The 27622-nt window shown below is 48.4% G+C and overlaps 1 protein-coding gene across 1 annotated transcript in view; it reads right to left on the reverse strand.

Annotated features, from left to right (window-relative positions):
- Window positions 1–27622, reverse strand: part of LOC138492420 (ubiquitin-conjugating enzyme E2 G1-like) — a 126901-nt gene that overhangs the window by 32569 nt on the left and 66710 nt on the right. The window contains exons 4-5 of the mRNA XM_069619553.1: window positions 8034–8212; window positions 1021–1120 (exon numbers count right to left, since the gene is read on the reverse strand). Of these exons, the coding sequence (XP_069475654.1) occupies window positions 1034–1120; window positions 8034–8212 (266 nt within the window). The 3' untranslated portion in view covers window positions 1021–1033. The remainder of the gene's footprint in view (window positions 1–1020; window positions 1121–8033; window positions 8213–27622) is intronic.

The raw sequence follows: 27622 nt of genomic DNA on the forward strand, positions 1-27622 counted from the left end.
GAATTTTCTACAATGGCCTTCAGTGTTTTGATGCACTCCATGATTAGGAACCACCGCAAACTCTGCTGCAAACCATAGTAAAAAAAGAAGGTTAACCCGCTTCTCTATGCGGGTTAACCCAAATTGTTTTGCAGATTGTTACCCCATTACAATCAAGCATACTGAATAGAGCATCTCAGTGGAGACTTTGAAGACCGACATCACAAAAATGAGCAGAAGAAAAGTTCCTGTACAAGAGCAAAGGCATGCTATACTCATTTATGACGTGCGTTAAAAAAAATGTTTGTTGAAACACGTTGCCTACGACCGCCTGTATATCATTCAACCTGTCCTAGTTTGTAGGGATTTAAATATTATGCAACTAAAATAACTGAACACTCACTGGAATGTGCAACCCCATGCTAGGCAATAGATCACTCCATATTCAGGCTGCAGTAGAAGCTGAATGCACAACCCCACCAGGCACATTTCCAGAGGAACACCTACTTCAAATGGTTATAAAGCAGTAGCACATAACGAAGCTCAGGTTTATAAAGGTAGGGTAATGTTAAACAGAATTAGCACGGCCACACAAACTTGTTCAACCATCAGACATATTTCACCCCATTTTGGGCTTGACCATCAGTGCAATCAGTGTACACACTGAGCGCAAACAAAGCGCAAGGGATCGTTAACACCAAACAGTTTTAAGGTTGAAGTAAGAAAACTGGATTCAATGGACACTGCCTTTTGATAACAATATTGAGATTCTGCTTGTGGGTGACAGAAACGACGAGGCCATTCATGCTTTGCATTCTTACATGCACATCAAACCTCTTCTGCATTGGTATGACCTGTGTGATCAGATGCCAAGCTCCTTAACTGGGTTGTGTCACCAGGAGCAGATCTCTGGACACAGAAGAGTGCCTTTTAATCATTGTAAATAGAACAAAGATTAAGGAAAATCCTCCAAGGTGAACCCATTTCTTCTATGCCAAGACCAATAAAGCGTAAGTCACAATGAAAACAGTCGGAAATTACCGGTTCAAATCAGTTATTCGAACGCCATCTCTTGACTTTTTCTGACACAGCGAGCTACTTTTCTTCTAAATTCACCATTTGGATCTTCTCGCCATTCTTTCTGAAAAATTGAAAGATGGTATTCTTCATTATATAGAATTTGAAACCGGTTCAACAACATAAGCATTATAAACCTTAGATTCATTAATGGCCCATGTTATAAAATATGTAAAAACCTATCAAAAAAATAACACTTGTCTAGGAGGTGAAAAGCACCATATTGTCTTAAGCATCAAACAGCATTCAGACCAAAAATTAGACCCCATCAGTGCTATCCATAATGATAAAGTTATTATCACCCTATCAAAATATATGTGCACACCTGTCCCCTACAGGCCCATGAATGACTCAACATTTGCTCCGAATACACATAACCCATGCTAATTGTGGAGCGTCAGGGTGAGGCTCCATCGCACCTCCACCCCCTGGTTTTTAGTGCGCACGCAGGGGATGATAAAGTACTTTGAATGAAGTCCATAATGAATGATCAAAATGATTTTACCTCCAGCTACCCCGATCCCCTTCCCCTAGCTCCACCAGTTTTTCCTTCATGCACACTAGTCTTGCCTGAACAAAACATCCTGCTACATAGAATGACAACTCTAGTTTTCTTTCCTCAGGCCTGATCTGCAGAGATATTAAGTATCACCACCTGATGTGGTGATTAGGTGGTTTTAGTGCTGCATCCATGCAATGACATTCCTTTACATAGGGTCTCAAGCGGGCACATGAAAAGGGGTGTTGAAAATGCAATTTGCGTTAGGCTTGGAGCTCATCCTAAAATGCTGATAGAGTTAACCTACTGGCCTAGCACATACGCTAGTTCCAGCCCCACAGCTGTCGTTAAGACATGCATTACTCACCGTAATTGTATTTCTGATGATTGTTTCTGCTTAGATTCACATGCTGTGCATATAGTCCTACATCTAGTGGAAACCGCGGATTATTGCATCTTTCTTCCGAAGATCGAAAGGGGACGTCGACATGACTGACTAACACTATCCCTAACGTAACGTGTAGTGTACCCAAAATACCTCCCGCGTCGAGGTCCCTCTGGTTGTGTTTTTTCTGCCGTGAGGGAGGCTTCTAGTCAGCGTGAGCGAGTACAGAAGAGAGAAGGTGTAAGAGGTGTATGTTCATTCTACTCCACGAGGGGAGGAATTGTGGACGCATGTGAATCTAAGCAGATACATTCATCAGAAATGCCATTACGGGGAGTAATGCATGTCTCCTGATGCTTGTGAATCGACTTAGAATCACATGCTGTGCATAGACTAGCGAGCAGTACCCAGAGATGGTGCTGGGATGTGTGAAGGAACCGTAACAAAGATGTCTTAGCACCGCTTGTCCCACCTGAGAGTCAGGCCTACAGTGTGTATCCAAGCAGTAGTGTTGTGTAACGGTATGTACAGAACTCCGGGTTGCTGCTTTGCAAATGGACTCAAGAGGAACATATGCAATTAATGCTATCGTAGCCCCTGTGTCCAGAGTAGAGTGCTCTAGACGTGAAGTGTAGATCTCTCTTGGTAAGAGTAACAGCATGATGCAGTTTACGATCCACTTTGAGATAGACGATTTAGAGACAAGATCCCCTTCTCTACCAGCTGCCACTGAAACAAAGAACGGGTTTATTTACCTTAGTGGCTTTGTTTTTTCCAGATAGTAGATAACAGCTCTCCTCACATCCAGTGTGTGGAGGCTTTTTTTCCGTCATGTTAGTGGGGTTCTGGGAAAAGGTGGGTAGTTCTATGGATTGGTTTACATGAAACAGATGAATTTAGGCGCAAAGCGAGGGTGTTTGTGCAAAACCACTGTATCTTTCTGAATCGTGACGAATGGGTCCTGAACTGAAAGGGCCTGCAGTTCGCCAACTTCTTAGAGGTGATCGCCACCAGGAAGGCAGTCTTGTAGTTGAGTGCTTTAAGGCTCGCTTTTTGCATTGCTTCAAAGGGAGGCCCCATTAGTCTGGTTAAGAACATTTAGGTCCCACCCAGGAGCTGGGTTGGAAATAGGGGGGATGAAGACGCTTTATTCCTTCAATAAATTCTGGCATTTTCCACCAAGATAGCTTGCTCTGGGACGTGGAGTGCCGCTAACTGGACCTTTAGACAATAGACCTGAATTTAACAGGTGGGTTATGTACAGGACGATATGTTTAGGTGAGCATTCAATAGGATTGATGCCCTTGCCGTTACACCACAAGACACTTCCATTTGCTGGAGTAGCATTGCCTGGTGTTTGGCTTCCATGCTTCTTGAAGTATGTCCATACATCTTTGAGGGAGTTGGTGGTGCCCAAACTCTATGACCTCAGGAACCAGGCTGCTAAATTGAGGGTTTGAGGGAATGGGTGGAGTGTTTCCCCCTGATCATTAGACAGTATGTTGTATGGGCACAGCAGCTTCCTGGGAGGGGAGACCGACATTGCCATGAGATAGGAGAACCAAGGCTGCCAGGCCCACATCGGGGCCACCAGAATCAGCTCGACTGGCTCTTCGTGCATCTTGTGCACTATTCTGTTGAGCAGCGGCATCAGGGGAAAAGCCTAGACAAATTTCCCTGACCATAAGACTGTTCCCCTTGGAGCGGTTCATAGGGTGCCTGGATGCATAATCTGGGCATTCACCAGAGTGGCGAACAAGTCGACCTCTGGGAAGCTCCATTCTTCGAAGATGTTGAGCACAATGTCCTCCTGTAGTCTCCACACATGCTCTACGGGTAGAGGGAAGTCTCTGCCAAGTACGTCCGCCAAAGATGACAGGAGGAACATCTCGTCTTTGAGAGCCCACTTCCATATGTTCTGGGGTAGTTTGTATAGCCCTAGAGAGTGAGTGCCCCCTTGTTTAAGTAATACATGGCCGTAGTACTGTCTGTGAGGACTAGAACTGTCTTCCCCTAGAGGTGTGTTTGGAAGGCCTTCAGGGCCTTGAACACTGCTAGCAGTTCCAACAAGTGCATGTGATTGGATGCTACCACTGGGGACCACAGGCTGTGCGCCGTCTGTTGAAGGAGGTGAGCCCCCACCCAGGGATGAGTATGTGCTGACAGTAGCTTCCACTGCAGGGGTGGTGAATGTTTTATCCTGCAGAAGGATTTCCCTTGACCACCACTGCAGAGACTGAACAAGAGCTGCCAAGACAACCACTAGATCGTCCAACTGGCCGCTGGTCTGACACCATTGGCTCGAGAGCCACTCTTACATGGGGCGCAGGCGAGCGTGAGGAACTAGGTAGACGCACAAGGTCATCATCCCTAACAGTCACGTGGCCTTGTGTACGGTCACCTCATGACTGGCTATAATAGTGAGGGATCTGAACAGCATGTTCTGAACCCTCTCGTTAGAGGGAAAGACGAGGCAGCCTTTTGTCCGAATGAGAGCCCCCAGAAATTGTTTGCCTTGGCTGGGGTTTAGACTGGACTTTTTCTCATTGATCGAGAAACCAAGGTTGAAGAGGCGATCTACCTACCGTCTTCTGGGTAGGTATTTGGCATGTTCCGTACAAATCCCGAGTTATGAGCCAGTTGTCAAGGTAAGGATAGACTGGGATGGACTGCCTGAGCATGTGAGCAGCCAGTACCACCGGTACCTTCATGAACACCCATGGAGCTGAGGCAATGCCGAAGGGGAGAACCTTGAACTGATAGTGGGTGTCTATCATGAAACGGAGGTACTTTCTGTGCACTGGCAACATTGAAATATGAAAGTATGCATCTTTCATATCCAATGTGGCCATGTAATCCCCCTGCAGCAGCAGTGGGATTACCTCCTGCAGTGTTGTCATTCTGAATTTTTGAAGTTTGACATACTTGTTCACCGGGCGCAGATCTAAAGCAGGGCACATGGTGAGATCCTTTTTGGGTACAAGGAAGTACACTGAATAAATACCCTAGTTCACCTGGTGAATAGGGATGGCTTCTACGGCACCCTTTTCCAGAAGAACTTTAACCTCTTCCAGCAGGATGCGCAAGTGTTCTGGCGACAGGCGTCTGCTCTTCTGTGGGTGGTATCGAGGTGGGCAGTGAAACCTGATGCAGTAGCTGTGGGTAACGGTCTCCAACACCCACTCGTCTGATTCGATCCCCCTCCCAGGCGTAAATGAATGACAAGCGACCCCCGACCGGGGAGATGAAGGAGGGGACGCAAACTCGGCAAGTCACTGAGGTGGAGGCCGGGGAGCATCTAGGCGGACCTCTCCGTTGATACTGGCCGTTACAGCAAGAGTCTTGGCCGGAGGACAAGGGGTACTTCCTGAGCCATATTGTCCATGGGGAGACCGGGAAAATGATGACCAGGAAAGAACAGCGGGAGTTAGAGCCTGCACGTTGTTGGAAGGGCTTGGCTGGGATCTCGCTGAGTGATTTCAGCATTTCGTGCTCCTTTTAGGCAGTCTCCAGGGCATCATCAATAGTTTCCTAAAAAGGTTGGCGTCCTCGACTGGTTTATTGATAAGAGATGCCCGAGTTTTGGGCTTAAAGCCAGGAGTTCTTTACTGAAGCGACACGCCTGGTTAAAGTCCCCTGGGCTAGAGTGCGTCCAGCAGAGTCCAGAGTATTTTTTAATATGTTGTGGGTATCCTGTCTGCCCACAGCCATGACCGCCAGCAGGCGTGATTTGGTGGGATCTGGGACCTCTTTAAGGCCATCCTGGATTAGGCCCCATTGGACATCGCAGTAGCTTGCTAGGAGAGTTGTATTGTTTGCGATCCTAGTAGAATAGGCCGCAGAGGCAGTGATTTGTTTACCGAGGGCATAACGTTTTGTACAATCTTTACCCGAGGGGCTTCCGCCATGGACAGTGGAACCCCTGCCCTCTTCCTAGTGGTTGTAACCACCAGGGAGTCCAGTGTGGCATGGTCCCATATGTGTAGGGGGTCGGAGGTGATGGGCGGGATAATTTCATCGTGGTCGGTGACTGCGAGGCCTTCGGTGCTTGTGCTCCCTTGGACAGTGTGTCGGCGACCGTATTTATTTTGGGTGAATGCCCTTTCCAGAGTAAAGCCCAGTCGTATGCTGCAAAGCCGGTGGCGTGGAGAGCGCTGAAGCGCAGTGCGGAAGGCGCCGAAGCTTTCAGCGGCCCTGTTGGTGTTGCGGTCTTCTTGGACGTCTCCGTCGAGGAGGCCTTAGGGGTTGTGTCTTTAGGTATTTGTGGTGCATGTGTGACCTTGTCGCTGGGGTCTGAACTCTGCATAAGAGCCGGTGGCCTGTCTGTCGGGCCGGGCATTTGGGAGCCTTAAGGTTCCGCCGAAAGGTTGATGGCTTCCAATTCGGAGCCATTGCTGCCGATTGTTTCCTCGTCTTTCGAAGCGACGGCACCGACAGGGGAATAGATTTCGGCCTGTATAGCGTAGGCCGCCCGCTGTTTAGTCCGCCTGGCCTTCAACATTTTCGGTCAAAGGACTTGCTAGTCGTAATCGAGGAAGACAGTGATGGCGATGGGCGTCCTTCCAAGGAAATTTGCTGTTACACGACTGGCAAAATTTAAAGGGCGTCCTCTCCGTAGCAGAGGGTGATGGCAGACAGACCGAAAAAGAGAAAGGGAAAACGAAATACATTCTTAAAAGAAGAATAACCCAGGCACCCACCGGAGGACCAAGACCACACGGTCAACAGTCGTCGAGCAGTTGTAGATGTCTTTGGCGGCAGGAAGCCCACAAGGCAGTCGTCGAGAAGGTTAGTTGTGCGACTAGACAACCATAGGTCGTGGGGTCAAAGTAGGTAATATTAACTCTTGCAAGCTCCACATAGGTGACCAACAAGGTTGGCGGAAAAAAACAATCTGAGTGACCTCGACGCGTGAGGGCTTTTGGGTACACTACACGTCACGTTAGCGATAGTGTTACAGTCACGCCTATGTCGACGTCCCCTTTCGATCTTCAAAAGAAAGATTCAATACTCCGCGATTTGCAATAGATGTCGGACTATATGCACAGCATGTGATTCTAAGCAGATTCACAAGCATCAGAAACAAGGGTGCAAATTAACTTATTTTTTGCACTTAATCTCTGAAAGGTATGACCATAGGAACTCTGTTCTGGAGAGGAGGCAGCCAAGTAAGCTGTCTGCTCCGGCCCCGCTTAAACATCACCACCCGGAACACTTCCCCTGTGCCAAAATTGCAGGCCAGATTAAACCACCCCAGTAACATACTTAGATCAAAGTCTAGTTAAATAACAAACATATTTTCAACTCCCCAAATGAAGTACTGTTAAGGACATTCCACTTAAGGGGGTATGCAGCCTAGGTTTCATTTAAAGTACAGAAATCAAACGAATGGTGAGATAAAAGCTAAAGAAAAAAAAGGACACTTACTTTCATACTCATGGTGGTACTGATTTTGATAATCATGTGACTGTTGATTAGAAGTGTCAGGAACCATTTTATGGAATGGATGAGTGCTTTAGCTACAGAGGATTGCCTTCATTTTACCCAATTGGAACAGGTGGAGGCAATATGCACTAAACTATTGCTGCACTCCAGTTGGTTCGACATGTGTGGATGGCGAGTAAAAAAATTAGCAGGTTTGCATAAGCTAGAACCCTAAAATGGTATCCCCCCCCCCCATTTAGTTTACGCCACAACATAATGACAGTGTTTTTGAGATCGGATCAAGTAAATAAATGGGTTGGGACCGCATTTTCCGTTTAATCATTCAACTTTTAATGGAATACATGTTTCCTTCTATTTCACTCCAGTTTAATGATCATAATTTACCAAAAACCCACTATTAAGTTCTGCACAGTGCTAACAGGAGGAATGCAAATTTTATACCAATGTGCAAAAGCAATGAAGGGTGAAAGGAAGGCTCTGTGCTCAGCATCAACGTTATGGCTCAATCCATTAGGCTTTGGGTTATTAGAGGTATAGTTAAGTCAAAAACATATCAATATTGTTCAACTAAAGAATTGGTTAACAAATACAATATTCTAAATTCCACAAAGCAAAGTAACATGAACAGAAATTCTACAGAAAACTTACTGCAGCATCAACGTTTGCTGGAGAGTCACTGTTCGGATCGGCCAGCATAGAAATAACACTGATCATGATGGTTTCCACAGTGTGGATTGGAAGCCAGCGTTCTTCTGGTTTTTCATAACCAAACTTATCCTCGCCAGGTTCATGAAGTATAGAAATGCAGACATCACCATTCTTTGCCACTTAATAAAAAAAGGCATAAATAAAACTCACGGCTGTGAATGTATGCAACATACATAAAATTATTTGAAGCATTTGATGCCACATTTAGCATATGAGCACATCAGTCATCAACTCCAAAATAATCCGTAAGATCGAGATTCTGGTTTTACTCTAACCCAAAAGTAGCCTTGCCCAAATCCAAGGCTATCCATTTGGCTACAGACATAACACAAATGAGAAGAGACCTCTTAGAACCTCTAGTACATCCTTTTTTTTTTTAAATTACATTTTATTGGTTAATTTTTAAACATATATACAACATACCAACAGTCCCCCCCGCCCCTCCCCAGCCTCCATCCCCCAGTCACCGGGTTGGTCCATCAATCTGCTCGTGTCTTGCCACTCAATGCATCCCTTTCCAGTAACATGTTACTTGCAGAGTTCCGGGTTGCGCTCCTGCGCTCCCCCCCCCTTCTTTCTCCCCTTTGCTGGCAGTCCTCAGGTCACACGTGTTTCCCACTTGCCCCAAATTTCTGTGGCCTTTGCTGGGCACCCCCGTGCTGTGCATATTCTGTGTTCTTTCGCTGCGCAGATGTCCATTTTGTTTGACTGTTGGACCATTGTCGGGCACTCCGGGGCTCCCCATTTCTGCGCTGTGTCCCGCTTTATCAGGCCCATTGCTATGGAGAGGAAAATACCCTCCCATTTGTTTGAGGTGTTCACATCTGGGGCCCCCAGTAACATTATTGCAGGCTGTAATGCTATCGTGCGACCCAGCGTCCTTCCTAATATTTGAGAGCATTGTGTCCTGAAGGTCTTGATTTTGGGGCATTCCCAGAGGAGACGGATGAATGTACCTTTCTCCCCCCGGCATCTCAAGCAGTTGGGGTCCATTGCCCTTCCCCAACCGAAAAGGGCTACACGGGGGCAGTATACCCTATGGATTATCTTGAGCTGAATCAGTCTTATTCTGGAGTCCATTGCAATTTCGCGTGGGTGCATGAGAACCTGAATCCAGTCATCAGGTTCAATGGCCCCAACATCCCTTTCCCATCTGGCTTTGAGGCTGACCAGTTCCGGGGTAGCGAAAGCATTAATAGCTTCTTATAGGATAGTTGTTACCTTGGTGGGGATGTGTTGTGCGAGTAGGTTGCGTTCCAGGGGTGTGTAATCTGGTGCATCAGTAAGTGCTTGCCTATGACCATTGAGGGTGTGCGTTAATTGTGTATAATGATAGTGTTCTGCTGCTGGGAATCCAAATTTCTGCTGGAGTATTTCAAACGGGAGGATGGAGCCATCGGTAACGATATCTCCTATCGTGGTTATCCCAGCCCTCACCCACCGGGTCCATGTGGTCAGTTTTCGCACCTCCGACAACATGTGGTTGTTCCACAGCGGTTGTGCTGTGGTGATCCTGTTCCCCCAACCTATGTGCATGTGAGCCTGCCTCCAGATGGTCGCGATGTGGGTCGACATCGTTTGTGCTAGGGGTCTGGCTAGACTCTGGTATATTGTTTCGAGTGGTGCGGTGTCCTGAATAATGGGTAATTCAGCTCTAATATGTGGAAGTTGGCGATCCCCGTGGAGGAGGTCATTCACTACATTTAATTGGCTGGCCCAGTAGTAGGACCTAAGGTGTGGGACTCCAATACCCCCTCTACCAGAGAGATCGTTGCAACGTGGTCAGCGCAATTCGTGTCTGCCCTCCCTTACATATCATTTTCCTAAGGAGGCGCTCCACCCGGATGAATTCCGAATTTGGTATAGCTAGTGGGGCATTTTGCAGTATGTAAAGGAAACGTGGAAATCCCATCATCTTACAGAGGGCCGCTCTGCCCATAAGCGTAAGCGGCAGGAGTATCCAGTGTTGTACATGCCCAGCAAAGCGGTCAATTAGTGGGTGCAGGTTGTGAAGCACATAGTCCGATAGAGCCCCTGAGACCCATATGCCCAAGTAGCGGAAGCCCTCCCTCTCTACTCGGGGTGTCCCGAGGAGTTGCTAGGTCGCCACCTCTTACTGGGAAGAGGATCGACTTTCCCCAGTTTACTCTGAGGCCACTGTTTAGCATTTGGGTTATGATTGGACATGCGTGGACTGGGTTGCTTAAATAGAGTAATAGATCGTCCGCGTAAAGGGAGAGCTTGTCCTCTTGCTCATCTGGCCAGTGGAAACCGGACCCATCGGGCCAGTGGCTCTATTGCTAGGGCGAAAAGGGGGTGGGGGGGAGAGAACAGAGGACAGCCCTGTCGGGTGCCTCTACCCAGCTGGAAGGTCCCGGAGGTCCAGCCGTTAACCCTAACTGCGGCTAATGGGGCCAAAGGTTGGACCCAGCTAAGAAAGGTTTCACTGATGCCCATGCGCCTCATTATTGCCCAGAGACTTGCCCATATCACCTATTCGAACGCTTTCTCAAAATGAATTGCGAGTAGTGCAAGTAGTGTATTGAGAGTTGGGGCTCTTTCCAATAGCAGGTGTAACCGTCATGAGTTCATTCTAGTCGATCTTTGAGGCATGAAGCCGCATTGATCTTGATGAACCAGTGAGGATATGACCGGTTGTAGCCTATTGGCCAGTACTTTAGCCAGGATTTTGGCTTTGCTATTAATAAGAGATATCGGTCTGTACGATGTGCACTGGTCAGGGGGGTTTGCCTCGTTTGGGAATGACCACAATGTTGGCCGTTCGTAGGTCTAGTGGAAGGGTGCCCTTTTCCCTGGCTGCAAGGAACAGGTCACGGAGGGGGGGACGGCCATCTTGTTGCTGCCCAGCTTCTTCCAGGTCTCGGCCGGGAAATCATTTTTTGGCCCGGTGTTTTCCCAGATTGTGGCTGGGTCATAGCCTCTGCTATTTCAGCTTCGTCCAATTCCCTATCTAGGTGTGTTCTCTGCACTTCCGATAATTGCGGGAGCACAATCTCATCTAGGAGGGATGAGTCTATAGGGGCCTCAGAGAGCGTGGCATAGAAGTTGGCGAATGCCTCCGCTATCTCTGGGTCCGTTTGGGCAGGCTCATTTTGGCCGTCAGTAACCTGTCTGACATGTCTGTGCCCTTCCTCACGTCGCTCCAGCCACGGCAATAGTTTGCCCGCTTTGTCGCCCTGCTCATAAATTTTTGTCTTTGTGCACCTGTCTTGCGTCATCTAATGCCGTACTATGGAGGGCTGCTCTCGCTTTCAAGACGGAGCGATGTGTTTCAGGGGTAGCGTCGGAGCTGTATCCGATTTCCCATTTCTCAACATCATCCTCCACCTCCGTCCCTTTCCTATGGTGTTCCTCCTTTTATTGCACATCCAGGCTGTCATTTTCCCTCCAAGTACTGCCTTACGTGCCTCCCATAGTGTCACTGGGTCCTCTACCGAGCCCATGTTTAATTCGAATAATTAGTTAGATTTTTCCGTGATGTGTTCCACGAACTCAGGGAGGCCCAGGTAGTAATTATTTAGTCGCCATGTTTTAGGCGGTTGGGGACGTTCCGTATGGAGCGTCACCGCCAAGGGAGTGTGATCTGATATGGCACGGGGAAGGAGTTCAGCTGTTCTTACCCTATATGCTTCGGGGGTTGGGAGGAAGAAGTAATCTGGTCTGGATAAGGATGCGTGGGCACCCGAGTGAAAGGAGAATCCCTGGTCTGTAGGACAGAGTTCTCTCCACACATTGCTCAAACCAAGCGCTGACGCAAAGGTCGCCAGCCTTGTGGGCCGGTTTGGGTTCCGGTTGCGGATGTGGAACCGGTCTAGTGTGTTGCACATAACATGGTTAAAATCCCCTTCCAAGATCCATACATCCGATTGTTGTTGCACCATCAAGGCCATCGTCTCCCTCAGGAGACCCTCCCCCAACCCCAGTGGGGAATATATCGCTAGAATGGCCACTGTCTCCCCCCAGAGTGTGCCCCGGAGCATCACAAAACAGCCACAAGGGTCCTGCGCCACAGCAGATAGTTCAAAAGGGAGTTGCTTATGTAGGAGGATCAGGACGCCCCGGGATCCCATTGTGTACCCCGCGTGGTAGGCTAGTTCTGCGGAAGAATTGGCATATGGAGCCCGCCAAGTGGGTCTCGGTTACGAGGGCTATGTCAGGAGAGCGTCTATTAAGGAATTGCATGATCAGCCGTTTACTTGTGCCCATGCAATTTACATTCCAGGTAAGGATTTTAAAAAGGGACCTGTGGCGTTCGTTGGGGCTTGTGTTCTCCCATTAATGGAATCTTCGTGGTGCTATGTGGCCATTACTGTCTAAGAATCTGGGATGTTGTGCCTGGTAGGTGCGTGGTGCATTTAGCCGTGGGGCCACAACATCCGCGCTTGGTGGGGCATGGGCAGCGAGCATGGTATGTTTGGTGGCGTCTTGATGGACATTGGCATGGTTTGACCTCCCAGAAAACAAACTAACATAAAACACTCCCTCCCCTCCCCATACACCTCCCCAACATGAAGTATCTGTTGCCCAAGTTCTACTGGCGTTTAAAAATAGATCGCCAGATTAACTAATATGAACTGTTTCCCCCTTTCCCACTGACTTACTACTCCTTTGTGGGTTTGGTGTCGCGAGTCGGGGATGTGGCGTCTGCCGATGGCATGGTGTGATAATGGCAACCACATGTGACTCATATGATCCTTTATACAAGAGTAAAGACAACTCACTGCTACTGGTTGCTTCAGGGGGAGTGTTGCATTACAGGTGGTTGCCAGGAGAAGGGTTGGTTCATTGAGTCCATTAGTGGTTCAGACTGCTCCCGTGTCCGGCCGGTGTTTCCCGTTTAGGCCGTGCTAGGGATTGGGGTCTCCGTGTGGCACAATTGGGATCTCAGGTATAGGTTGCTGGGCTGGTCTTTGTCCCTGCGGTCGGGGTCTTGATCTACCCCTGCGGTGTTGATCTTGTCTGGTCCAGTCGCCTCCGATGTAGGTCTCCGCCCACTTCCAGGCCTCCTGTGGGTCGGTGAAGTGTACAGTTTTGCCTTCATGTTGGATTTTCAACTGAGCTGGGAACAGCAGCCCGTATCTCAGGTTCATAGAGTGAAGCTTCCTTTTTAGGTGCTCAAAGGATTGTCTGGCTTTCTGGACTTCGCGAGTATAGTCTGGAAAGAAATCAATTCTGGCTCCATTAAATGTCATTGACCCTTTTGTTCGGGCCATTTGTAGGATGGCATCTCTGTCATGATAATTAAGAAGTCTCGCAATTATTGTTCTCGTGGGGTGCACCCGGGGCCGGGCGTCCAGCGGGCATGCAGTGTGCACGTTCCACTGAGAAAAAGTTTGAGAAGGTCTTTGGCACAAAGAGGTCCGCCAGCCATTCTTCCAGAAAGAGTTCCACACTGGGTCCCCCTGTGCGTTCCGGCAGTCCCAAGATGCGAATATTATTGCGGCAGGACCTACCTTCTTCCTCGTCGACTCGGGCGTCCAGGGTTTTCAGTCGGGTTAATGCTTGTGTAAGCTGTTGGTGCACCCCACTGAGGTCGTCCTCCATGCCAGAAATTTGTTGTTCCACCTCCCCAGTCCGAGACAAGAGTTTCTGGAGGTCATTGCGGAGGAAGGAGACCTCAGTGGAGATAGTGTCCATTTTCTGTTCCACCGAGAAATGCGAGCTGGCGATGGCGGCCATTACATCTTTTAGCGACAGGGCCTCGTCTGGCGGAGGGGTGTCCCCCCCCCCGGATCCTCAACACTTATTGCTGTAGATGTGCTCGTAGCATATTGGTCCATTGTAGTTTGCGTCGAGGTTTTCTTGCTCTTTTCTTTGCCCATGATGTTGCTTTGCGCGAGTCGTCCCGTGCACGTTTGGAGGAGCACTCCTTCTCGTGGCGTTGTTCGAACCTTTGCCAGTGATTACAGTGCCTTTGCAGTCGGCGTGTGCGGGCGTATGCTGTGTTTTGTCGCAGAAGCGTTCCCCCTTGGGTGCCTCGGGATTGCGTTTATATCTTTAAATTCAGGCCGAGAGTCCCACGTGGCTTACTCGTTGCCGTCTCTCACCGGTCCTCGGGAGTACTGCCTGTGTCGGCCTCACCCACAGGAAGAGTCTGCTCTCTGTCCTGGTCCCGGGCTGCTCCCTTATCTGCAGGCGATGCCGTGCAGCTCCAGGTGGTCGGGAGTCGCTATCCACCTCCGCTCGTCCCCGCCACAGTTCACTGCGTCTCGATGGCGGCCATCTTGATTGGGGCCTGGCAAAGTTTCCGCAAGTCTTTCAACACAGATAACTTGCGTTTCCCTACACGGATTTGGCTCCTTTCACCCCAAGGCGTTGCGCCGAGGTTCCGCCGCCCGGAGATGTCAGTTTTAAGTGGTTTCGTTTCCCATATCAGAGGATATTGCAGGATATTTCAGGCAGCAGCGGGAGCGCCGAAGAATCACGTCTCCATTGCAGGCTCGCTGGCCACGCCCCCACCCCTCTAGCACATCCTTGAACGTGTGAGAAAGAATACATCTGTCCCTCATCAAGAAGAATGATGTTCCTAGTGGCCAACCTTGGTGTGCCATTACCTTTCTTCAAAGTAACAAGGCCTAACATTTTCCCAAGCCCTACTCTAAAAAGCAGCAAGTAAAAAGGTTGTCTGACAAAAAACAAAAAAAAACACAAATACCAGACATAATCTGGGCCACTGACGAATAAAGGGGCGATGACTGGCTTCTGACCCCCCCCCCCACTCACCCCTCACCCGTGGGTCGCTTTACTAGGTCTCTTGCCTTTGTGCACAGACCAAAACATGCAGTTTGTATCCTTTCACTCTACAATTGTCCCCCCACCCACTCTGGTCTCTGCTCTTTCCCTCTGCCCACTATGGGATTTCTTGGTTTCCTTCCCACACAAGGGCTCGTCTCATCTGTGTCTCTTCTCAGTATCTTTCCTTGTTCTTTCACCACAGCAGGGCTGGTCTTTTCCTCCATCCACTGAGGTTTCTATACACTTCCCGCCCCCCCCCCACCCACTCTGGGGCTTCAAGTGCCTCCCTGCACTTGGTCTTTTCTGCATTCTTCCGGCTTTGGGGGTACTCTTCACCCACCCAGGAGCTTCCCGGGTCCCTTCACCTTGGAGTTTCTCTGCCTCTTCGTTGCTTCACCGCCCTCCTCCCAATTCCCTGGAGCCACAGAAGGGCACAGACTCTGGATTCATTTCACAGGTTTGTTCATTAAAAAAAAAAAAAAAAGTTAAGTCTGTCTCCCTATAATGCGTCCCTACCTACCACAAATAGCTAAGTTGCTCGTCAGTCTGTGAATGTCTTAAAGAGAACCGGTCCACCTTCCAAACTAACCGTATCTGACCCTACCACTAAGCTAAGGACAGGAGCACAACTTCCTTCTCCTGATGCATTTGCTTCTTGCAAATTTTCAGTTCAATAAGTAACCTTGAACTAGTCGCTGGCGACTGCTTAACAATTCACTCCATTCATTCAACACTTTCCTCCCTTTTCCCCTTTGGTTAGAGATTCCCGTTCTGGTCTTGTTTTTCTTTTGACTTTGTGTGAATAGTAGTTTTTCCCTCTCCCCCGGAAAGGGTTATCAAATATTTGCAAGTCTCGCCTTTTACAGTTGCACTTCCTGTACATAGTTCTTGATTCTTTGCCTCTCATTTATTTAGTCTTTGACTGCTACAATACGCATATTGATACCCCCTTCTGGGTATTAGTGCGATAATGACCTCGCTCTCACTGGAATGAGTAGGAGCATTCCACTAATTCTTATCTGCTCCACTAGGTTTCAATATTATAGTCCCTTTATCTATACTGGGCGGAGTATGAGCATTTCCATAATGGTTCCCCGCTCCCACCCGGGTCTCCCATCTTCCCTGTTACCTTTGACTGGTAGAGATAACATCAACAGGTTTTAAAATCGGTTCTCTCCTGGTCTTCTCTTCATCTCGTCAGGTTGGCTTCTGCCGTTTCCTGTCATGATCTCTGCTTCCAAAAGGCCAGGACTTACCCAACTCTCTTGGAAGCAGGTTCCGAGTGCCAGCCAGTCCCAATTGGGACTTCTTGGACCCTGTCCTGGCGCCAGTGGCACCAGGCTCATAAATATGCTCAGGCCCAGCGCTGCAAGCGCCGGGCTCATAATGCTTGGGTGGACTTACCTGCAGCAGACCATGCTGCTTACTTACCTGCCAGTTGAACCCCTGATCCTCTTCTGTTTGGGACTACTTTTCCTGTTGGGTGGGGCAGGAGCCACTCCCTAGGTTCAGAACACTGGAACTCTTCAGGAAAGCAGGAACTCTTCTTACCTAGGCGTGGCTGTGGAAGGAGACACCTAAGCACTACAGGAGGCTATTTAAACCACACCCGATGGATGAATCTTGCTTTGCGTTATTCTGCATCCTCTGCAGCAGAACGCTCATCGTGTCTTCTGCATCTGATCCTGGGCCGAAAGGAAAAAGGCTTACCATCCTGAATCCAGTCTTCAGCAACATCTATAAAGACAAGAAAGAACAGGTTAGCACTACGGTCTTCAGTGACAGCGCATCTCTTACCTGGTCCATCGGCTGTCATCAACGCCTCGCGCAACATTCCTGCATCTGAAAGACAAAGGCTTACCTACTCTTCACGCGCTCCGGAGGTCATCGCACTGCATTCCGGCATCTGAAAGACAAAAGCTTACCAACTCTTTGCACGCTCCGGAGGCCTTCGGCGCTGCATACCGCATCTGTAAGACAAAAGAAGGTGCGTTTAAAGACATTGGGTAACATTCAATACTCACGTGCCATTACTCCATCCACGCCGAACTCAGTGGGCATTCCGGCATCCTTCAGCAGCTCCGAACTGGTACCTGCAAAATAAAAGGACAGTTAGTGCGCATTGTGAAGCAAGCAACAAGCGCTTACTTATGCGCTTCCAGGCGCTTCTATTCCGCATACGGGTCCATCCTCAACTCACTTCAGCCAGTGAACTGCCATCGCCGGAACCCTGCAAAATAAGAGACAGCATTACAAAAGACTTTGAAAGACATTTGAAATATTCGGAACTCACCGTTCGTGAAGTAAACGACGGACAGCAGTCCTCTGAAGTCAAGAGGCCTGCGCTACCTATCCAGTGAAGAAACTGGTTACAGCACCCTGCCCCGAGGCAGATGGAGAGCTCGGCGTTCACTTACCTAAGGTGAGAGCGTTAACCTTTGGGGTTCTACAGGAGAGGAGAAAAGGAAAGAGATAGGGACACCCCAATAACCCCAGTTCATTAATCCCATATTTTCTATCTGCAGACATCTTACTCTTCGAGTCAGGCATACAGTGCACAGAGGTCCAGCCCAAAGAGCCAACCTGGTGGTGCACATCACTTTTGAAGATACGGTAGTCGCCCAGTCAAGACCGGCGCCTCTGCGAGAATCAGGTGAGCGTTACATTTCCTTAGTATCTCTGCATCGCCGTATTTGAATGCTTGTTCCATATTGATAGAGCTGCCCCAGTGTTTACAGGATCCCTGGTCCACCACATCCTTCTTGTGGCCACGCCACAACTGTCTCATTCACTTCCCAGATTCTAGGACTTCTTGTCTCTACTTCTCGTAGCTATGAGACGCTGCAAGTCTCCCTCTGGTCCCTGCTCTCGCTCCAGTTCAGGACACCAAGCATCCAGCCTTTGCTCAGTGCCAACGAGTGAAATGCTTTGTAACTCGCGGGCATCCTTTAGGTCTCCAGGCTCCTACCCTTTCATATGCAATGCAGCCATGGAACTTCCCTGACGTAGCTTTTGATTTTTTTTCCATCTCCCATGGCTTCTCTTCTCCACAAGTGATCCTCCTCGTCTCAGTTACTGTCTTTTCTTAGTTATAGGAATATTCTCAGTTTCTCGTTTACAATATCCCGTACTAGTATTTTCTTCACAGAAATCTTCATTGGATAGGTCTGAACAGGTCTTGTCCCCGGTAAGGTCTCACTTGCCTCGACCCCTAGGGAGGGTGTTGCAGAGCGGGCTCACCTCCCTGGCCTCACCATTGGGGAGAAGGGACGAATTAACACGATTCGTCACAGTACCTTCTGCCATGCGGAACTCCTCAAGAGGGGAGTTGGGTGTCAGTCAAGGAGCCGCTTACGCAACAACTGGGTTCCACGTCGGTCGCAATCGCTCTTCTCCAGCATGCTTCCACAGTCTCTTCACACACAGGGTCCTTGTTCTCACAGTCGGGCCCTTTACCCTTCTTGTCCCGTCAGTGATGCTGCCTTCCCACAGCAGAGTGGAAAGCCACATCTGGCGTACTCAGAGTTCAACTACCCAGCTGGTAGTTGAACTAGAAGGGTGCCACTGCGTAGGCAGCACCAGGGTTGCCAATATCTGCAATGCAATTGAGGCCTGAATGGAAGCAAACTTGTATTGCTTAAATGGAAGCAAAACAGCTTTTGATATTCGGCTCACCCCAGGCTAGGACCAAACTTAATTCAGACTATGCCTCATTTAGTATAAAGAACTCAACATCCCGGTCTACAATAAGGTCAAAACTGTTTACCTGGAGTCATCTCTCAGGGCTGAGGCACATGTAGCATACCTACCTAAAAAAAAGAAAAAAAAAAAAAACAAAAACAAAACTTGCCAGTACTACCAGACACTAGTCCGGCACATAAAACCTGTCCCGATTGAAAAGAGAATGGTACTACCATCGCTAGAGCTACAATTCTCTCAAGGCTAGATTATGGCAATGCCCTGTTACTTGGAGCAAATAAAGGCTGCATAGTTCATTGCGAGGCCATCCAGAATAATGCGGTTAGAGCCATCAGTATGAATACCTGGAGAAATCACATCACCAAAAACAAAGTCGATCCATTGGCTAGCCATGGACAACCGTATTACCTTCAAAGCAGTTTCAATTGTACACCAATGCCTCTATGGCTCCGCTCCAGCTTACTTGAAAGAGCAAATAACTATACGAACCAGGCCATCTGAAGCTCAAGGACTGGTGAAAACCATACGCGTCAAGAAAGCAAATGGATTAGGACACTCATTCCCAGCCGAAGCAGCAACAAAGTGGAACGAACTCCTGTGTTCACTTAGATTAGAATACAACTTATTGACTTTCAAGAAGAAATTGAAAACACTGCTATTCAGATAAAAGTCTAGTCCGCCCCAACTACGAATGTAATGTCTTCCTACCAATCTTGTCCTAGCTGTTTGTCGTCTCCATGTTCGTGCCCTGATGCCAGCGGGCTCTGGCGCGGTACAAATAAATAAACTCCCTTTGCACCAGCCCCTATTCCAGCGGGGCTTCCAGTTCCCTTGAGATCAGTGTTTTTTTTTTCCAATGCCACTAGCAAATGGCCCTCAAAACTATGCTCACCCAGGAGGATGGTAGTACGCTGAAAACGCACCAAAACCCCACACTCTGGACCAGGGTATTACCAACAATGTACACTGAAAAAAATATCGAGGACTACATTTAATAAATCTGTATCAAAAATATTTAACTGGATACAAAAATTATGAATGACAATCATGTATGAATCATCACTGAAGATTAACAATTAGCAGGTAAAATTATATTTAAAACAATGTAGATGACATTACTCATTTCTACACTACACATTTAAAATCATTCAACAGTCATCCTCATACACACATACAATAGTGCTTTCACATACATTTTGGATGATAGTCAAATGGCAACATGAGATAGAACATAATATTCAACAGATTTTAAATAGGTCATCATGCTTTGGAATGGATCTTCATGATGGTTGTAATTTGTATGATCACATCAACTAATTTCTGCTTCTGACCAGTTTTGACGTGTTGGATTAATTTAGCCACGTCTTCATCAGGGAATCCAAATGGTATACTAGTTGCCCAACCACTAGCTCCATGGACCAAACTTCGCTGTGGCTGCAATTTATTTTCTGCAACCGTGGACCTAAAAACACACATATGGAGAGACAGCACATCTCTTAAAATCAATAATAGCCTCAAGGCGGCGACAGGTGTGGTCATAGGCGCTGCATGCATGAAAGGCACATCAGGACATAGGCTGGACTGCCATAAGTGGTGGTACTTAAACAGAAGAAGCCATGCATTCCGTCTTACCTGCACAATGGAAGCATCTAATAGTGCCTGCAACCAACTCATTGCGAGCGGAATTAACCGCAACTAAATACAGTTTTAAAGGTCAACAGTCTCAAAGGACAAGCATGTAAAGGCTCAAACGGAGCTCCCATTAGGAATCTTAGAACCAGGTTCCAATCCCAACCTGGCACCTGGAAAGGGGACGGTGGGAACACAGTGAGCCCTTTCAGAAACTGAGAAATCAAAAGAAATCTTAAAAATAAGTACACTCCTCAGACGAGCGCTTAAATATGGACAGTGCCGCAAGGTAACCTTGGTACCCACTTGCAGGCCCTTGTGGGCTAACGAAAGCAAAAAAAGACAGAACCACAGGAATGGCACATGAAAAAGGATCCACATTCTTAACCCTGCACCAGTCGCAGAACTTGCTCCAAGGGCAACGGTACAGGGACTTTGTTGCGGGCCTTCTGGCCGAAAGCAACACCTCCCGTAACGTCTTCGGGGGATGTCCCAATCCTTATACCTCAACCTTTCAGAAGCCAAGCATGAAGGTTGAGAGACTTGACCTCTGGATGGAGAACCTGACCCCCCCTCCCCCATGAGAGCAGATCATCTCGGTAGGGAAGACAGCATGGAGGGCAGATGGACATGTCGAAAAGGTCCGGGTACCACGTTCTCCTGGCCCATGCCGGAGCAATGATGATCATCCGGGAATCGAAGCTCCGCAGCACTTGCGGAATGATGGGGACTGGGGAAAACTAGTATAGCAGTGGGAAGGACCACTCCACTACGAATGCGTCCCCCAAGGCTCCTCTTGGAGGAAATTCCTGCAAGCAGAATCTTTCGCACTTCCGGTTGACACTGGTGGCGAAGAGATCCACTTGTGGGGTCCCCCAAAGGGCGAAGATCTCCAGGAGAATCTCGTGAGCCAGCTCCCACTCGTGAGACCGTACTCTGCCTGCTCAGAGCGTCCGTCTCCTCGTTTGTCTCCGGCCAAATGAACTGCTGAGATCGAAATTTCCTGCTGGATGGCTCAGAACCAGAGCTGCATCACCTCTCTGCACAGAGGGAGAGACCCTGCCCCCACCCCCTTTTTTCTTTGAGGTAGTACCTGGCCACTGTATTGTCCGTCAGAATCAGGACATTTTTCCCCCGCAGACGGGTGAAAAGCCTTCAGGGCTAGCCTGATGGACAGTAGCTCCAACAGATTGATAGAGTCTGGACTCCGATGGAGACCAACGACCGCTGTCAACTCGTTGGCATGAGCTCCCCATCCCGTGAGGGATGCGTCCATCACGATCGTCACCTCCGGCCAGGGAAGCCAAAATGGAGCCCCCTTCATCAGATTGCCTTCGACGGCCCACCACAGAAGATCCAGGGCGACCGAGGGCAGCACCTGAACGGGATCAGACATCCTGCCGGAGGACTGTGACCACTGCATCTTGAGAGCCCACTGCAGAGATCTCATCCACAGCCTGGCCTCTGGCACCAGGAGAATGCAGGATGCCATGAGGCCGAGCAACCTCAAGAACTCGAACGCCAGGAGACTCTGGGCATGTTGAAACTTGTTCACCATCTGCAGAATGTGATGAGCCCTCACCTGGGGAGGTGAACACTGCCCCAGGGATGTGTCGAGCACTGCTCCGATGTACTGGAGCCGCTGGGTAGGTGTCAAGTGGGACTTCTGATGAAGGGGCTCCATTTTGGCTTCCATGGCCAGAGGTGACGATCGTGATGGACGCATCCCTCACAGGATGGGGAGCTCATGCCAACGAGTTGACAGTCAGCGGTCGTTGGTCTCCATCGGAGTCCAGACTTAAGTTGAGGGGGAAGCCCAGCTTGTGAAGGGAGTGGCAGGTGACTGACAGATGATCCAGGACTAGCCCGGGAGAGCGCGCCCTGATCAACCAATCGTCCAGGTAGGGGTAGACAACTTCGCTGCAGCTTTGGAGGTCTGCAACCTCTCAAGGCTCTCGTCAGCCTTGCTGCCAAAAAGATGTTCACCATCAAAAGGCATGTTGAGAAGCCGGGCTTGTAAATCAGGAGCAAACCCAGACTTCCGCAACCACGGAAATCTGCGCATCACGGTGCTCGACATGGACCAGCTGACACGTCCAGACCAGATTGAATGGATTCACACATGGCATCCTTGCCATCCTATACGAGGGCAAGAAAACCATCCCGTTGCTCCCCTTCGGGAAGATGTTCAGTCGCCAAAGAGAATTCCACAGAGTGTGAGTGAAACATGCTAAGGCACACACAGAGTTGGCTGCCTTCAAAGCCATACCCCCTGAAGAAAATACTTTCTTCGCCCAACCCTCAGGAGGGATGGTAGGGTACGACGCCTGCTTTGCTGGGGCCGTAGCCGCCTGCACCACTAAACTCTCCGGAGTGGGGTGCGCTGACAAGTAGCAGGGGTCGCTACTGTCTGGACGGTACTTTTTTGGCAACGACTTAGCCACCGTCGGGAGACTCTCTGTAGCAGTCCAAGCCGCCGCCACCCTTCTTTGCAAGGCCATATGAAAGGCAGTACCGGGTCAGTTGGTGGACCTTGGTCCAAGATATCTGTCAGGTGATCCTGCAGAAAATCCACTGGTGGCACAGACCACCCCAAATACTCAGTCACCCTCAACATGAGACGCCGGTATGAAGACTCTGCGTGCGTGCCAGGCTCAGGCCTACCGAACTCTCCGAGAGGTGCTCAGACCACTGGCATTGTTCAAAGGCAGACGCAGGTCTTCCAGCTGGCTATGACCAGACAATAGTTTGTCAGGAACCTCATCAGAAACCAAACCTTCATCAGACCCTTCATCCACCTCAGAGATGTAATCCAGAGGCTGGAATAAATCCCTGGATGAGGGCACAGAAAAAGGGTCAAATACAGGCTTCACTGACTTCTTCAGGGCCTTCCTCGGAGTCTCCACCGATGCACGGGTACCTCTCAAAAGGCGTCAAGCGAGGCGCTGACGGCTTCGACACAGGCCTCGAGGCCGGTACCAGAGCGTGTCCTTCGACGGCCTTGGTGCCGATTATTCCTCAGAGGCGGAGCCTCGAGAGAGTCCCTCGACGGACATGGTGCCGATGGCGTCGACATCTTCTTAGACGACCTCACAGGCTCCGACGGTCTCGAGGGCGTCAAGGACCGGGACCTGGAGCGGGCATGGCTAGAGCAATCTACCTTGTCTGATTGGGACCTCAACGGCTCCCGATGATCGCGCCGACCGCCCAAGCCGAAAGCGTGCAAGCGGTGGCCCTGGCGCATTCCTTGCAGGCTTCTCTCGAAGGCGCGGATGGAACGGAGCTCTGCAATTTGAAAATCGCCATCATTTCCTTATGGAATGCGTCCCATTCCACAGGAGAGGAATGCTTGGTAGGACAAGCTTCCCGCCGTCTGGCGCAGCCCTCGGACGAGGAAGGCGACCGGTGAAGGCGCTTTTGCAAGTGCCTAGAATAGGCAGAGGAATGGCGGGAACCACTCCGGGACCGAGACCCCCTGGACTTACGGCGACGCGGAGAGTCACCCCTCGAATCGTCAGTCGAAAGCCCAGCGGATTTCGACTTTCGGGGTTTGGAAACCCTACCTACAGATAGCTTCTTCCGCTCCCGCAAGGCCTTCGACGTCAAAGACTGGCAATCGTCACAGTCATCGGTGCCGTGGTCCTAGCCGAGGCACCAGAGGCAGACGTGCGGGTCCGTAAGCGACATCTTGGAACCACAGTCCCGACACTTCTTGAAACCCGACCGCGGGGTAGAAGAAGACGAAGACATGATATCTTCACAAACAACCAAGTTTGAAGAACCGATAGAAATCAGAAGAACCGAGGCGCGCCGAGATCTCCAAAGCAAACACGTTCGCGGATAAAATGGAACCGAGGCTACGGGTGTCGTGCGTCCTACTTCAAACATCCAGTGACGTCGGCTCGACGAGGCCCTCAAGGACAGCGTATCAACGTCATTGACGCAGAAAGTTTTCCAAAGCAGCACAGCTGTGGTGATTACCCGTCATAGATGTGGAATACGTCAGAGGAACCAATCCCCTCGAAAGGATATATAAGAATGTCCATTTTCTCCTTACCAGTAGGGCACATTTTAGTGAAACAAAAATATGGGAGCAGAGTAATATCGAGCACAAGCCAGGATAAGTAAACTACGCTTTAAATATATATTCAAAGTAGGTTGAAAAGATAGAATAACTATGCCACCAGAGTTTAGGTGCTAGAACATAAATCCCTACTGTTTTCAAGTACTCAAATCAGTACTGTATACCTATATATCCAAATGTAAACAAAGTATTAATTAACTAAAGACGAGCACTGGTGCTGCTCAAAGGAAACTAGAAAATAACTGAGTCAGGGTCCCACAACATTTAAGTAATCCGAGATTAGTTGGTTCACCCTCATAAAATAGTTCAATAGGTGACTGTCAAGTTAGGCTTCGTGGCAATCAGTGTTATTTTGGGCCCATAGCAGAAACGCAGCATGGTAGTTTGGAACGAGCCAGAGAGAACGTAAGAAAGTTGTTCCAGGTGATAACTCAAAAAGATTAAAATAACTGCTACTTCAATGTTATGGCCAAAGGTGGGAAACCACGAACTCTGCATGGATATAACTTAGGCAATGTCATTGTGGCTAATCAGTCATCAAAAGGATTGACTTAAACCCACTTAGGAACCACAAGAAGATAAACGTTTCCCCAAAATATGCAAAATTGTATCCAACAGATGGGCTTGAGAAAAGTGAAAGATCAAAACAAGACAGACCATTAGGTTTTATACATTCCGACAATACCGTTTTTGCTAGGACAATCAAAATGGTTTTACCCAATGCCCACTTTAGCAGCTGGTGTACTAAATCAAGTGACTAATAAATAAACAGAGTAATAAAACACCAACAGCATTTACTTTGTACATTGCAACTATTTCATAGATGTCTCCTTTAGCGCACACACAAGGTTAAACATCGTTAGGAGCATGCTGGAACAGAAATGATCACTTCTATGTAGCAGCAAAAATTAACAGTCAGTTTTAAAAAATAAACCGATGGTACACAAGACATTTGTGTGATTGTAGAGAAGATGGACAGGTAGCCGAAACATTAGAGGAAAAAGACGGAGGTCTTCCCATATTTTGCCTAAACCCAGTACCACTGGAAGATTCCCACCTCGCCACAGCAATGCACTTTTTGTAACCAAGCAGTGAGGAAGGCTTGGACCTTGTAGAGAAAGCCTGTTACAATATCTGGATAAAGGCAAAGTTATTCCCACTGAGGCATTACTACCAGGCACCTCTTTCCTGCTAGGACAATGTCCAGTATTTGCAACCGCACACTCGAACGTGTGAGATGATGTTGTATATAACAGCCACCAGAAGCTGGTAATTACATAAGTAGTTACAGAACTTCCCTCTAAAGATAGTTTCAACTAATATCTGTTAAACCCATCGTGCCAGGCTACCACCATTGGTAGAGTTACCAGACTGTAACCCTCAATACAGAACCCAAAATTGCCTGAAAATAACATTTACTGCTCAAAACATCACCAGATCCAAACCAGTCTTACAGTAAAATACATTACCCGGCTGGTACAAAGTAAAGTGTGGATTTCTCTCTACCAAGATACCTTCCAAATCAGGCCCTCTGCTCCTCCAACTCCCAGAGGGTCAGTTGCTTCTCCAAGCAACAAGTTGGGGGCAGATCTCCCTCCTTCGGCTGGTGCCTCCCTCTGAACAGACTCCCTGCCTCTCTGAAACTTGAACAGAACCATCTCCGGTTCCTGAAGCACCTCAAGACCTTCCTCTTTGCTTCTGCCTTCTCTCCCCTGCTGATCTCCCGTCTGATCCATGCAATGGGCACCTGGCCACCCTCTGAAATCTGGCCCACGACCCAGCCTGTCCTGCTGCACACCCGCACTGCCTCTTGGCATCCCCTGCACTTGTGGTCTGTATCTGTAACCCTACAGTTCTCTCTCCTGCACTGATTAGATACTCGTCTGCACTTCTCAACACCCGCACTTCCCAACCGTTGGCTGTACTATTTGCTTCAGTTTTCCTTCTCCTGCAAGTCTCCATACTCCCATCCCCCCACATCTCCCCAACCCCTGCGCACCTCTCCCCTTCCTGTTGAATGTCACTAGGCCTAGTAAGATAATTGTTTTTTGTCCTCCCTCCGTTGCCTTGAAATACTTTGTATAGGCGTGTTCCAAATGTCATAGCATATCATTGTGTATTTGATGCATATTACAGTGGAACGATTTGCTCTACAAAGCCAATTCATCCCTGCCACCAACTGGTCCTAGGTTATGGTCAGCTATGTTTTGACAGTCGGCTGTAATTTCACCCCTGCAGATATACTGGCAGGCTTCAGCAAAATCAGACTTCTGCCGCTCCTTTTTCTTAATGCTGGAGGCAATTATCCCTGATGTCTGCTGCTGATATCCCATACCACTAACGGGATGACAATTTGCAATACCACAGATTATATCCCAGTGATTTACCACTTATTTTACGTAAGGAGGCCCACAAACAGTGGTCATTTTGCATCCTTCTGCATGTACTCTTCACACTCAAATTATGTGCCCCATCTAGAGGACAACTAGACAGCTTGCAGGTGCAGCAGTTCAACAGCTCTTGTGTGATATTATCTATTCTGGACATACTTTACCCAAAAAAGTAGCAAAATGAATAAAGTCAAATCGAGTCTGCTAACAGTATTGTGTCAGGAATTGTACTGTAAAGATTTGATTTCTCTATGAAACCAAAAGGACTACTGAATAGATTGGGTGGGGGGGTGGGTGAGAATGTGCACTCAACAAATACACCAGTTACGTGATATTTAACAAATGCATTAGACAGTTGCATCTTTCAGAATTGTCTTGTTTAATTCCCCTCAACAAACCAAAATCTTAAAATATAAAACTGGGGAAAACATAAAAAGGACAACACTCAGAATATTTTGTATTAATCAGACTGCTACGTAGCAGGGAACCATTGCAAGAGAAACCAGAGGCCAGTCACATCACTTCGGATCACGGTGCTCCACAGCCTACACTTTGCTTCTTAATAAGTGTGGATCTGAGCTGCCCCATTACAATACAAGGAAGCAGAGCCTCAAAGGAAACCTATTCCAGCACGTGTTCTGCACGAAAGAAAAAGGCAAACTTATTTCTCGCCCCCCCAATCCACCTTGTACATCTTTAGAGTTTGATTATTATTAAATGTTTAAATAGAGATAATAGCTTTTTTGCACAATCATAAAATTACATATCAAAAAGGTCCTTAAATATTAATTCACATAAAATATAGTCCTCAAGAGAAGTGTTACATTCAATTAAAACGTCAAATTAAGATCTTAAAAATAAGTTCAATTTCCCTCCCCCCATTTCAGGTCAAGTGCTAAATCAACCCCACACCGTTTCCTTCATAATAAACAGTGCATATTTGGAGTTGAATGCACTACTATTTTCTGCCT

This window comes from Ambystoma mexicanum, chromosome 10 (genome assembly GCF_040938575.1).
Source record: "Ambystoma mexicanum isolate Mex_15411 chromosome 10, UKY_AmexF1_1, whole genome shotgun sequence".
Taxonomy (NCBI): Eukaryota; Metazoa; Chordata; class Amphibia; order Caudata; family Ambystomatidae; genus Ambystoma; species Ambystoma mexicanum.